At 34.7% G+C, this 13,740-nt stretch overlaps 4 protein-coding genes across 4 annotated transcripts; 3 read left to right on the top strand and 1 right to left on the bottom strand.

Moving 5' to 3' along the window:
- Positions 1–1,578: 1,578 nt before the first annotated feature.
- LOC18012726 (methylthioalkylmalate synthase 2, chloroplastic) lies at positions 1,579–4,572 on the top strand. The gene is made up of 10 exons (XM_006394504.2): positions 1,579–2,099; positions 2,299–2,558; positions 2,759–2,972; positions 3,066–3,146; positions 3,318–3,410; positions 3,502–3,588; positions 3,677–3,777; positions 3,908–3,941; positions 4,068–4,142; positions 4,269–4,572. Exons 1-10 carry the CDS (start codon positions 1,656–1,658, stop codon positions 4,398–4,400), a joined length of 1,521 nt encoding a protein of 506 aa, XP_006394566.2. The 5' UTR covers positions 1,579–1,655; the 3' UTR covers positions 4,401–4,572.
- Positions 4,573–5,846: 1,274 nt separating this feature from the next.
- LOC18012727 (methylthioalkylmalate synthase 1, chloroplastic) lies at positions 5,847–9,329 on the top strand. The gene is made up of 10 exons (XM_006394505.2): positions 5,847–6,327; positions 6,596–6,855; positions 7,332–7,545; positions 7,644–7,724; positions 8,011–8,103; positions 8,204–8,290; positions 8,387–8,487; positions 8,587–8,620; positions 8,767–8,841; positions 9,033–9,329. The coding sequence occupies exons 1-10, from the start codon at positions 5,914–5,916 to the stop codon at positions 9,162–9,164; spliced, it is 1,491 nt and encodes a 496-aa protein (XP_006394567.1). The 5' UTR covers positions 5,847–5,913; the 3' UTR covers positions 9,165–9,329.
- Positions 9,330–10,370: 1,041 nt separating this feature from the next.
- Positions 10,371–11,447, top strand: LOC18012804 (tetraspanin-12). The gene is made up of 2 exons (XM_006394506.2): positions 10,371–10,859; positions 11,145–11,447. Exons 1-2 carry the CDS (start codon positions 10,371–10,373, stop codon positions 11,445–11,447), a joined length of 792 nt encoding a protein of 263 aa, XP_006394568.1.
- A 159-nt stretch (positions 11,448–11,606) lies between these two features.
- Positions 11,607–13,604, bottom strand: LOC18012812 (protein CHAPERONE-LIKE PROTEIN OF POR1, chloroplastic). Its single transcript, XM_006394507.2, has 5 exons — positions 13,340–13,604; positions 13,020–13,117; positions 12,269–12,651; positions 12,020–12,096; positions 11,607–11,929 (listed from the first exon to the last, which is right to left on the bottom strand). Exons 1-5 carry the CDS (start codon positions 13,402–13,404, stop codon positions 11,779–11,781), a joined length of 774 nt encoding a protein of 257 aa, XP_006394569.1. The 5' UTR covers positions 13,405–13,604; the 3' UTR covers positions 11,607–11,778.
- Between the last annotated feature and the right edge of the window lie 136 nt (positions 13,605–13,740).

Raw genomic sequence — 13,740 nt, forward strand, 5'->3', positions numbered from 1 at the left:
AGTTTTTCTTTGTTCTTTTGTTTAAGTTCCATAAGATCATCCGACAGTAAACCTGAAGAAAATTGTCAAAGACAAGGCTACTGAACATCAAATATTTATATTCAAAATTTATGCACAATAATTTTTTGTTTTATTTTAAAAAGTGACTCTCATAATGTAAAAAAAATCAAATCAGTGATTTGGTAAACTGTTTTTTTTTATCCTAGTCAGTGTGAGATCTAAGTAAGATTTTATACTTTTATATTGTTGTCAGACTTGTACCGCGTGTACATATATGCCTGGTCGACTAGATTATCATGTATGTTATGATTTAATTTAATTAATCAAAAAGTAAATATCTTAAGTACTCATGTGAAATAAAAAAACTCCTTGTCCAACCAAAAAAAAAAACACCTTATGCTACCCCACTTGATATCACTAATTTATACGACTGAAATTATGCACAACTCACCTACCTGTGCGAACATACACGTGCTGCTAAGAAATTATAAATTATAAAATGTAAAATGAACCATTTATATAGAAATAAACGTGTTATAAGAGTCTCATTCTCAAAATTTATCAAACGAAAAATCCTTATCATTCTATCTCTTCTATTTTTTAATTTTATTATAATTTTAATATGAAAGACTCATTGAAAAACTCATAACAAAAATGCTAGAACACAAAAGTGGCTAGACTAATACAGAATAATCATCTATATATGCATGATATGGGTTATTAAACCCTTTTAAATTTTAATTAATATAAACTGATTAATAAAAATGTTTACTGAAAAATCTCATTCTATTAGACTAATTACAAATATCCCAAGTCTGTATTAACTCTAAGAGCTTCTTGCCATCTTCACAGAGCTTAGCATATGTGATATGTCACCTACCTGGATGTGCATACCACGTGATTTGTATGTACTCTTTTACTAATTCTAACAGTTAAGATATGGATCATTTACATTTATAAAAGCATCACGTTCGTACTCCAATTTTTTTTACAAAATTATGATTACATTTTTTTTTGTTAAAGAGAAAAAGGGAGTTGATGATTTTCGAGCTCTCGTTAGTGGGTTAAAATTAATTATTGACCTTGTATTTATATATGGATTAAAAATTATTGTAATTATACTTATATTTTATAATTTATATAAATGTATAGAGTTGTATATTTAGTTATAAATGTTATGAAACTATATAAAAAAAGATATAATTATTTTGAGAAGATATTAAACATAAAATAAACAGTCGAATTGCAAGTTTGAGTACTCATCGTATCCCTTTACAAATTACAACAGAGTGTTAAATTTTTTAATCTGATTATCAAGCGCTAGAACGTTATATTTATAACACCTTATAACATTAGCCTTTTCTTTAACATCTATATCAACTAGCCTTTTTCAAAAAAAAAAACAAAAAACTCACGATAGTAAAAATGTATTTAACAAAACAAAAATGATAACAAAAACTTGGCAAGTTTAAGCCATCTTTCCATTAAATAAAGTAATAGTTCTAATCATATATGAAAGAGTTTAAAATTCCATAAAAAGATTTTCTACCTATAAATATACATATATTTTATTGTACATGTTCTCCATCTCATCGCAAAACAATTCCCTCACTATCTCATTTCTGTCCTTCTTCTCTCGTACGTACTCCATCGTTATGGCTTCATCACTTCTGACATCTCCCGGAATGATCCCAACCACCGGATCCGCCGTCGTTCTCCGGTCAGTGTTACCTTTTGGATTTTCCTTGCCCTCTCTCCGCCTGACTCGTCCGTACAACAAGTCATCCTTGTTTATCTCATGTTGCTCCCCTGTGTCCGAAAAGCCGGCGACTAGTGCTATTGACCTCAAACCCGTCGTGGAACGGTGGCCGGAGTACATACCGCATAAGCTTCCGGATAAGAACTATGTGCGTGTATTCGACACGACGCTCCGTGACGGCGAACAAGCTCCCGGTGGTGCCCTTACTCCACCGCAGAAGCTAGAGATTGCCCGACAGCTCGCTAAACTCCGAGTAGACGTCATGGAAGTTGGTTTCCCAGGATCCTCTGAGGAAGAGTTCGAAACCGTCAGGACCATCGCCAAGACCGTGGGGAACGAGGTTTTTTCTCTATTTCCTTCGTTTTATAGTTAACCTTTCTGTTTAGTTTTGGGAAATTCGATAAAATTAGAACGAATATTAATATGGTTATTGTGGAAAGAATACGTACACACAAATGGAGAATTTGTCCAAACGTTTTACCATTAATGGACTATATAGATAGTTAATGATGTAACCAACTATCTTGTGTTTTGGTAAGGTGGATGAGGAAACAGGTTACGTTCCAGTGATATGTGCCATCGCAAGAAGCAAAGAAAGAGACATCGAGGCGGCTTGGGAGGCTGTGAAGTACGCGAAGAGGCCGAAGATACTCATATTCACATCTACTAGTGACATACACATGAAATATAAGTTGAAAAAGACTAAAGAAGAAGTCATCGAGATGGCCGCGAGTAGTATTAGGTTTGCTAAGAGCTTAGGCTTCATTGACGTCCAACTTGGTTGCGAAGATGGCGGCAGGTCCAAATCTTTAAACCCTAATATATCTCGGTTGTTTGATTGCGCCCGTATAGGGTTTTATAATTGGCGAGAATATTTTATATAAGAACGACTGAAAAAAGAATTTTAAATGTAATGTTTTCAACCAACTTATGGACTTTGTGACCTTTAGACATTTTTTCGAACATTTCTATAGTGTTTGATGATATAAAATTAAGCAGGTCGGAGAAGGAGTTTCTATGCAAGATTCTAGGAGAAGCGATCAAAGCGGGTGCAACCGCGGTGAACGTGGCGGATACGGTAGGGATCAACATGCCGGAAGAATACGGAGAACTTGTGAGATACCTCAAAGCAAACACTCCTGGGATTGATGATATTCTCTTCAGCGTTCATTGTCACAACGACCTTGGTGTTGCTACCGCCAATACAATCGCCGTACTTTTTTTTGAACTCTCCCTTTTTTCATTTGTTTACTTATATCTATTCAAAATACATACAGAACACTGAGTATACATAATCTATATATAGGGTGTATGTGCGGGAGCACGACAAGTAGAAGTAACGGTCAATGGAATAGGTGAAAGAAGTGGAAATGCACCGCTTGAAGAGGTAATATCTGATAAGAATTCCACATGAAAAAGGAACATAAAATATTTTATAAAGGATATGAATTAATATTTTAGTTTTTTTTTTTACTGCCAATTAGTTTAGAACTAAAAAAATCATGATATATAACATAATCGTAGTTATTACCAACATGGATATTTATTTGGTATGTAGGTCGTGATGGCATTGAAATGTCGAGGAGCATATGTGATGGATGGTGTTTACACAAGAATAGACACGCGCCAAATTATGGCTACTAGCAAGATGGTAAAACAAATTAGCGAAAAGATCATGCTAGTTTTTCAGTTTTTTTTTTAGTTTTTTAATAATTGACTAATAGATGTAAATTCTTGAGCAGGTCCAAGAATATACAGGCTTGTATGTTCAGCCACATAAGCCTATAGTTGGAGCCAACTGTTTTGTTCATGAGAGCGGCGTTCACCAGGTTCCATATATTTATATCTAAATATGACATACAAAAATAAATATGAGAATGATTTGTATTTAATGATGATTGTTCAAACATTTTGCAGGATGGAATATTGAAAAACCGGAGTACATATGAGATTTTATCACCAGAAGATGTTGGGGTTGTAAAATCTCAAAATTCCGGCATTGTTCTTGGAAAGCTTAGGTAAATTATTCCATTAAGTGATGATTTTCGATAGTTGAAACTACGGATCACAATTTTATTTTGTCTTATTTGTTTCTTTTTTTACATCGTCATATTTATTTATTTATTTGAACAACATTGGAATATGCAGTGGACGCCATGCTGTGAAAGATCGGTTAAAAGAGGTATTTCATTATAGTTTCGTAATTTCTTTAATCGCTAGTAAAACATTGATCATATATATATACCAACAGATTACACTTTTTTAGAGAATGATTTGGCATTCGATATACTTACGTGTTTATTCTCAGTTGGGATATGAGCTCGATGATGAGAAATTGAACGACATCTTCTCACGATTCAGGGATTTAACAAAGCAGAAAAAGGTTTTTTCCCATTGTCCATCTTCTCGTTCACACATGTGTTTGATATATGATAGAAGAATGTAAAAATACGAATTGATTATAAAATCTCACACTTGAATGGTTTCAAAATTTGTTAATTTGTTCCAGAGAATCACGGATGCTGATCTCAAGGCATTAGTAACTTGTGGTGATGAAATCTCGTCAGAGATATTAAACGGCGCCAACGGTAAAGAGACTAGCGGCTATGTACCCGTCCCTCAGATTTCCTCTGTGGTTTAAATGAGTGAACAAGTTTAATGTTTGTGCACCAATGTAATATCAAGTACCATTTGATATACATTTGTTGTTGTAATGAATAAAAATACCATTACGATGAAGTGTTTCCATGTATAAAAAAGTATAAAAAGTGTTTGACAATTGGAATTAGTTAGTCTGATCGGTGATTTTTTCAGTGGGTTGATATATAGTATATGAAATATATAAATTTGAAAAATTAACAAAATAAATTTGAATAAAATTTTAGTAATAGTTTGAATACTTTATTATAATTTTTTATAGGAATTTTACTTTAAAATATCTCTTAAATTGTTTAAATACCAGTATTAATAAAAAATAAATTCATGACGTTAATTTAACATGAATTTTGTCGTCCAAAATATATTCTCTTTAGTTATCTAAAAAATACGAAAATATTATAAACATATATGTAAATCCTAAATGATAAACGACAAATTTTAGTTTATGTTCCACATTGTTCCTTTTTAATTTCGGAGAGGAACAGTGTATGTATAATGCTGGGGGACAATTTGCTTATGAATGATAAAAAAATTGATAAACAAAGCATTCCTCCCTAATTTTTTTTTTTTTTAAATTGTCTCCAATTGAAGCTGAAATCATTATTACCAATTGTTTATAATCAACATCTTCGTTTCTACCATCAATTGCTGTCGCCAAACGACTGTTAGCAATTTAAACGATTGTCTTTGTACCAATAAAAGGCTAAAAGCTATAGTAACATATATATAAAAAAAACTTATTTAGTTACTTGCACTTTTTCATTTCTCATCATGTATTAAATAAAAATAATGAATTTCAAGAAAACAGAATTAAGCAAGTAAAGTCAACCAATCAGAGTTGCAAATAACCACGTGCTCTTGATGGTGAGGAACTTATCCGATCAGAGTAGTGGACAACGAGGCTGGTTACTATAGAGTATATATTTAACTAATTACAAATATCTCAATTAAGTCTGTGTTTAATTAATTAATTAAGACCTACTATATGTAAAATAAGACAAATTACATATATCCCAATTAAGTCTGTGTTTAATTAATTAATTAAGACCTAGCTAGTAGCTACTATATATATAAGACAAATTATTACAAATATCCCAATTGAGTCTTTGTTAATTTACTCTAATTAATCAAGAGCTCGCTTCGTCACAGAGATTAGCATATGTGATTATATCACCTACGGTAGGTGACCAACCTGGAGATGCACACCACGTGGTATGTATGTCATCTCTTACTGATCATTACTAACAATTCAGATATCGATTATTATTATTATTTTAATACAACTATCTTCTTTTGTACTCCCAGTTGTTTTTGAACAATTATTATAATAACGAGTTATATATCATTGTGCTTGTGCTTATAAATGAATTAAAATCTGTTGTGATTAAACTTACGTTTTTGTTTTTTAGCTTAAACTTATATAATTACCACACTAATCTAGATCCTCCAAATCAAAATAAAAATAAAAAACCACTCTCCTTCTGACATATTCCGGTATGATCCTCACCATAGGTTCCAATGTGGTCGTACAGTCAGTCTCACCATTTGGATCTTCCTTGCCCTCTCCCCGCTTGACCCGTCCGTACAAAAACCCGTCCATGTTCACCTTATGTTGCTCCTCTGTGTCCAAAAAGGTTGGGGCTGGTGCTATTGACCCCAAACCGGTCGTGGACCGGTGGCCGGAGTACATTCCGAACAAACTCCCCGACAAGAACTATGTGCGTATATTAGACACGACGCTCCGTGACGGCGAACAGGCTCCCGGTGCAGCCCTTACTCCACCGCAGAAGTTAGAGATTGCTCGGCAGCTCGCTAAACTCCGAGTAGACATCATGGAAGTTGGTTTCCCAGGATCCTCTCAAGAAGAGTTTGAAACCGTCAAAACTATCGCCAAGACCGTAGGAAACGAGGTTGTTTCCCTATTTCCTTCATCTTATAGTATACATTTTTTTTTTCAATGTTCAAAGTTAAAAAACCTTGTCGTTTGGGGGACATCTATAGAACTATTAACATAGTTTTGACGCAAAGAATACAAGCACATAACCCTTGTTTCAAACTATATACATATCAAACACAAATGGGAGTATTTCTAGTTAGCCAAAGAAAAAAAAAATGAAGTATTTTGTTGCAAATTGTACCATGTTAATATTTAATGATGTATTGTTGTTTTTTTCTTAGGTGGATGAGGAAACAGGTTACGTCCCAGTAATTTGCGCCCTCGCACGATGCAAACATAAAGACATAGAGGCGGTCTGGGAGGCGGTGAAGTACGCGAAGAGGCCTTCGATACTCATATTCATATCTACTAGTGACATTCACATCAAATATAAGTTGAAAAAGACTAAAGAAGAAGTCATCGAGATGGCTGCTAGTAGTATTAGGTTTGCTAGGAGCTTAGGCTTCAATGACATCCAAATTGGTTGCGAAGATGCCGGCAGGTCCATATCTTACCCCAAAACCTTTCTATATCTCCTCGATTGTTTTTCTTGCGTCCGTTTGGTCACGTCACACAATATATTTGTCAGTAATGACATGTTTGACTTTACGTTTGTATTTTTGTTTGACGAGAATCTCTATTACTTTTTATTTTTTTTTGACGTCCTCTAAAAAAGGTGTCACTTTCATGTTAATGTTAGTCAATTACAGATATATCTTTAATGAATAAAGTAGACTTTGGCTATATTTAAAAAAAAAAAAATTAAATATCTAAGATTTATACTTTGTCTTACAGCAATCTCAGATTATACATGTAAATAAAAACACAAATTTATCAAACAGTTATGTGATAATCTATAGCGTTTTTTTAGCTGTTGTTGGATAATGTTAAGGATTATTGTGACTAATGACCTCTCCATATTCTCATCATGTCATATATAGATTCTTATACTACTAGTGTGTGATTAAAACTAAGCAGGTCGGACAAGGATTTTCTATGCAAGATTCTAGAAGAAGCGATAAAAGCGGGTGCAACCACGATGAACATTGCGGACACGGTAGGGATCAAAATGCCGGAAGAAATCGGAGAGCTTGTGAGGTACCTCAAAACAAACACTCCTGGAATCGATGATGTTGTCTTCAGCGTTCATTGTCACAACGATCTTGGTGTTGCCACTGCCAACGCAATTGCGGTACCTTTTTTTTTTTTTTTAACTCTCCTTTATTTCGTTTATTTACAAATATCTATTGAATATACAAATAGAACAATGAATTTACATGATCTATATAGGGTGTATGTGCGGGAGCAAGACAAGTTGACGTAACGGTCAACGGAATAGGCGAAAGAAGTGGAAATGCGCCACTTGAAGAGGTAAGATCATGATCATCATCACCAAGGCCCCCTTAAACTATTTGTAAGTATTGGAGTTGGTTTAGTTGAATTAGTTTCCTTTAGTTGGTTTACAACATTTTTACAGCTGAGAAAGAGTAAATCGATCTTAACCAATCTGTATAACTAATTTAGTGTTGAACCAGCTAAAGGAAACTAGTTCAACAAAACCAACTCCAATAGTAAGTAGGCCTAATAGTAAGACATGTATAATCATCAATTCATCATCAATTCATCATCAAAATGAGTATTTCTTTGTTATGTGTAGGTCGTGATGGCTTTGAAATGTCGAGGAGCATACGTGATGGATGGCGTTTACACAAGAATAGACACACGCCAAATTATGGCTACCAGCAAGATGGTAACTTTTTATGTATACATATGGAGAAACGATCATGCTAGATTTTTTTTTGGTTGGCCTTTATAATAATTGACTATAATAGATGTAAATTCTTGAGCAGGTCCAAGAATATACAGGCTTGTATGTTCAGCCACATAAGCCTATAGTTGGAGCCAACTGTTTTGTTCATGAGAGCGGTGTTCACCAGGTTCCATATATTTAAATAATCTAAGTATGATATAAGATAGTTAAATAAGAGCTAGATTTGGTTAATATGATGATTATTGTTGAAACATTTATGCAGGATGGAATATTGAAAAACCGGAGTACATATGAGATCTTATCACCAGAAGATATTGGGGTTGTCAAATCTCAAAATTCCGGAATTGTTCTTGGAAAGCTTAGGTAATTTGTCCGTTAAATGATATTTTCTTGGTTTTAATTAAAATTACGTACGAACTTGAACCATTATTAACTTCATTTGAAAAATATGGAAAAATGTAGTGGACGACATGCGGTGAAAGATCGGCTGAAAGAGGTAACCTTTGTGATTTAGTAATTTCTTTATTCTTTTCGTTATACAATGATCATACATGCATGTATTATCAAATAAGAGATCAATTTTCTATTAATATTCTATTCATCTTTTGGGTTAAATTTGTTTATTTTATTTACCATTCTCAGTTGGGATATGAAATCGACGATGAAAAATTGAACGACATCTTCTCACAGTACAGGGATTTAACCAAGACGAAAAAGGTTTTTTTCTTCCATTTTCTATTTTGTTTATAATGATAAAAGGGCCCTATTTTGTATATTCTCGTGCACATATATATGCGTTGTGATTTAACTTAGATATATTTCATTATTATATGATAGAAGAATACAAAATATATAATAATCAAATTGATTATAAAATGTCACGCTTAATTGGTTTCATTTTTGTTCAGAGAATCACGGATGCTGATCTCAAGACATTAGTAACCTGTGGTGATGAAATCTCGTCAGAGAAATTAAACGGCGCTAGCGGTAAAGAGACTAACGGCTATGTACCAGTACCACTCCCTCAGATTTCCTCATAAGTCACCAACTTGGAAAGATCAGAGCTATTTTTGTTCTACTTTTAGAAAGTCAGAATTATGGCAAAGTTCTGTGTTCATCTTTATTTTTTATTTTTAATTAATTTGCTTTGTTTTCATCTTAGGTTATTTATTACAACATTACAACATATCCGGCAGATTTAGCAATTCAGATTCGCATGATTACCCGTATAATACAATTTGTATGTGATGCAGAAAATAAGCTGTTTGTATTGATATATACAAGTATATATTTGAATAAACTCATAGTTGATAAAATATGATATACAAAATGTACTGTTTTGAAAAAAAAAAGGAATAACATTACAATTTTCTAAATAAATAATAATGTTAAAATTTAAGAATTAAGAAGCATGTTACACGTGCCACAGAAGTGCGTGGATCTAGACATATGGAGTCAACAGTAAATGAAGGCAAAGTCAAGGGGCTTAATTCAACACCGTCCAAAGCCTCTCACGTAAATAAACAAATTAGTTAGTGGGAAACCACGTCCGAACGTAGTGCGGTAGTGCCAATGTGGTTATCACGTAATTTTGCGAAGGTTAAGGGTTAAACATTTGCCACGTATCCCTTTATTTGGCATAAACTATAAAGTATAAACTAACCTTTCACACGTCACAATAACCGTTTTTGGGTACTTTTACGGCGTTTTAGAGTCCGTTACAACTCACACGTGCGGTCCTCCGCTAGCAGTTATTCGAGTCTCTATTAGAATTTCTTACATTTACTGTATTTTTATTTTTAAGATGTTGATTACTCAAATCCTTAATGAGCAGCAGGCAAAAAAAAAAACTTATAGATAAAAACATTTCATTTTTTTGTTTTACGCAAGAATGAGTCATTCAAAGATTTTCTGCTTTTCAATTAGTTTTTAGAAATATACAAAGTTTGATTTACGGATTATTTTATTACATGAATATTTACACATTTTCATACCTATATCTTAAATTAATAATAGCTAAAGTGTCGTAAGTTGAAACAAACAATCTTTTTATATATATCAGAAGTCGCTACAAGTTTAATAATAATCACATTTTATCACATTTTGGGTAAACAAGTTCAATAATTCCTTTTCTTCCTCGTATAGACACGTATTTAATGTATATCACACTCGAGACATTCGTTTTCTCCACAAACACACTTTTCTCTTCCCTTATTTCTCCGGCCAAAATAACCGCCGCTTAAACAATGCTCCGGCTAAGCAACGCAGCCGTAATAACAACGAACGCAATACTCGCATTGATCGGCCTCGCCACATTATGCTTCTCTGTCTACGTCTTCATTGAAGGGCCATCACAGTGTCAACGCTTCATTCAAAATCCTCTCATCGTAACAGCGACTCTCCTCTTCTTCATCTCCTCCTTAGGCCTCATCGCCGCTCTCTACAGTAGCCACGTCATCATCACGCTTTACCTCTTCTTCCTCTTCCTCTCTATTCTTGTCCTCCTCGTCCTCTCCATCTTCATCTTCCTCGTCACCAATCCTTTCGCCGGAAAAGCGTTTTCCGGCAAGGGAATAGGTAATGCCAAGACCGGTGATCTCCAGAACTGGATCGGGAACCATTTCCTTCAAGGCAAGAATTGGGAAGGGATCAAAAGATGCATGTCCGATTCTAGTATTTGTAGGTTTGGTCCACGTGACGTTGACTTTGACGCCAAACATCTCTCGTATGTAAAGGTATGTTTTGATCATGATACATTGCAGCCTTTTACCGACCAAAAAAATGTGTTAAAATTTGTCTATATAGTATATGCCATGGATCTTCTTCATCGCATTAATTATTCGAACTCTTTTAGTTAATGGAATTGGTGGAATTTTAACAATACTGAATTAAGTCAAGAGACTTGAAGTATTTTTCAGGCTATGGATATAAAAAATCTAAAAAAATGTTTTTCTATTTTATACAAATATAAATCTGTCATGGTGGATAACAAGAGACCTTTTTTTTTCTTTTGTGTTCAGTTCGGATGTTGTCGACCTCCCGTAGAATGTGGCTTCGAATCAAAGAATGCCACGTGGTGGACAGTTCCGGCAACGTCGACGGGAGCGATCAAAGGGGACTGTAAAACGTGGAGTAACACGCAGAGCCAATTGTGTTATGCGTGCGAGTCGTGCAAGATTGGAGTATTCAAAGGGATAAGAAAAAGATGGAGGATTCTCCTCGTCTTCAACCTCCTTCTTATCCTTCTCGTCGTTCTTCTTTACTCATGTGGCTGCTGTGTCAGAAACAACAATCGGGTTCCATGGAAGCGCCGCTTCTTCTAAAAACTTCTTCCATTATTATTAATTTATTATAATATTTTTTATTATCGAAATACTTACTTCATGTTTGATGTTTCTTGAACATGAATGTTGGTTTGCATTTCGGTTTGGCTATATTGATATATGAATGCATTGATGGAAAAAAATAGTAAGAGAGAAACCTTAAAGTTACCTTCAAAAATATATGATCTTGTGAATGCCTAATAGGCTAATACCAATACACATTACCGACGATTGACAAATTCCACTATTTTTTTTTTTCCGAAGCCGAGAGATTCTGTTCAAGTCTTTGGGAAAAATAACAAAAAAAAAGTGTCTGAAAAAAACAGAGGACTTATTTGAGGAAAGTACAAGAAAGAAACAAAAAAGCATAAGCAACCAGTGATGTTAAGAGCTCGAGCGTCCATGTCGGGTGAATGAGAAACGTCGGGATCATGGGAATGATTAGCGAACCACAGAACCACCCGGCCGTTAAAGCACCAATTCTGCAATCATAATATAATCACCAAACCAATCATTAAAAGTTGATCTTTAAGTTTTTCGTTTCAAATAATTCAATAGCACCAAGATTTTACCCGATTAAGCAAGCTCTCCCCAAGCTCTTTGTCTTCTCATTCAGGAAATATATGCAAGCAGCCAATGATACCGCCACCTACAACCAAAATTTTCAGAAACCATATATGTGGACAGAATAAGAAGAGAAACTCGTCGATTTTATCTATGGATCGACTAGATAATCCTATGCTAAGATGTCCAGTGTATATTAGCTGATCATATTCTATATTCGATTCTCTCTAAAAGATTTTGTAAGGTCATTGGAAAACCTGAAACGCAGGACCGCCTTCTGCTGAGTTCATGATACTCCAACCACCCATGAAAGCAAAGAGGAACAGTCTTCTGAAAATAGTGTCCATAGGAGGCATTTCAACAAAATCGAGAAGGGTTTTGAGCCACGGAGGAGATTCCTCAACTTTCTTCTTCAACCTTGTTTTCAAATTGATCTTAGTCTTCTTCCTTTTGATAAAACTAGACATTAGAAGCTTCTCAAAGGCGGCTTCTATAGATTCTTCGCTTCTCTCATGTCCAGCATACTGCTCTAATAGAAAGTTACGGGACGCCCAGATTTCTTCCTCAGAAGCATATGGACTAATTCCTAGACGTTTATACGGGTCCCAAACTCTGGTCCGGGGAAACGTTGGGACGTTGCCTACATAAATTCATTCGATTATGTGACAAAGTTGAGAAAGAGTATATATATAGATAACAGTTTCTAATCACCTAGACTGTTACCATACATCTCTGAAAAAAATGAGCCTTATTTATGTGAGCCAGTGATATGAACAGTAAAGTGAGACACATTCACAAAGATGATGAAAACAAAGGTAAACACTAGCCACCATCTCCCTATGCTTCTTCTTTGAGAGAAAATGTTCTTAAATAATCCTTACATACTCCAAATATTCATTCAAATTATTCCAACAAGATATGAAAATTTGGATAAATACGTCTGTTTCCTAATCGAAACTGACTAAATTGAGAATGGGTTTTACAAGTTGAGCGAGAAGAAGATAATACCTCCATAAGGAGAATCAACGGCGCACCTAAGGCTTTTGAAGCTTCTCGAAACATTCCGAAATGGTAACAGTGACTTATTGGGCTTCCGTACGAGAGAACTGCAATCAGAAACAACAACACGATACAGAAGCTCTTAAGACTCAATTCCTGAACATACAAGCAAACCCTAAAATTCCAAATAAGTTTACGGGTTAAACCCGAGTTCCGCCTACGACTAGGGCAAATACGCAAAGAAAATCCCAAATTGATTGTCACGAGCAAATTCAAAATCCCTAAGAAAGAAGGCGAAATGAAGGAAGACGAAGGGAAAGAGATATTACAGCTTCGATGGAGCGATAAACGAAGAAGGTACTATAGAACCAGAGAGAAGAAGAGACGACGACATGGTTGCTCCGTCGGACTAACCGACGCCGTTTGGTTCAGTTTAGCGTTCTCTCCCCTGAAGATGAACTCTGGCTACGTTTTTGCGCTATATACCCGAACTTAATTAATGAAGAAAGAAAAAAAAAAGACGAAAGATAAGCGTATCATGTTTGCTATCTTGCGCTGTTCACCTAGATTACAGAATCATCCCCTCGTTTTACATACTTTACGCTCAAGTCCATGTATTTAATCATATCTTCGAATATCACCCCTGATTCCTAAATAGGAAACTTGAATTTCTGTGACCAATAGCGTGTAGTGCTATCTTGTGCCGCTTCGCATTTTACGTTCATGTCCA

This window comes from Eutrema salsugineum, unplaced genomic scaffold (genome assembly GCF_000478725.1).
Source record: "Eutrema salsugineum unplaced genomic scaffold, Eutsalg1_0 scaffold_6, whole genome shotgun sequence".
Taxonomy (NCBI): Eukaryota; Viridiplantae; Streptophyta; class Magnoliopsida; order Brassicales; family Brassicaceae; genus Eutrema; species Eutrema salsugineum.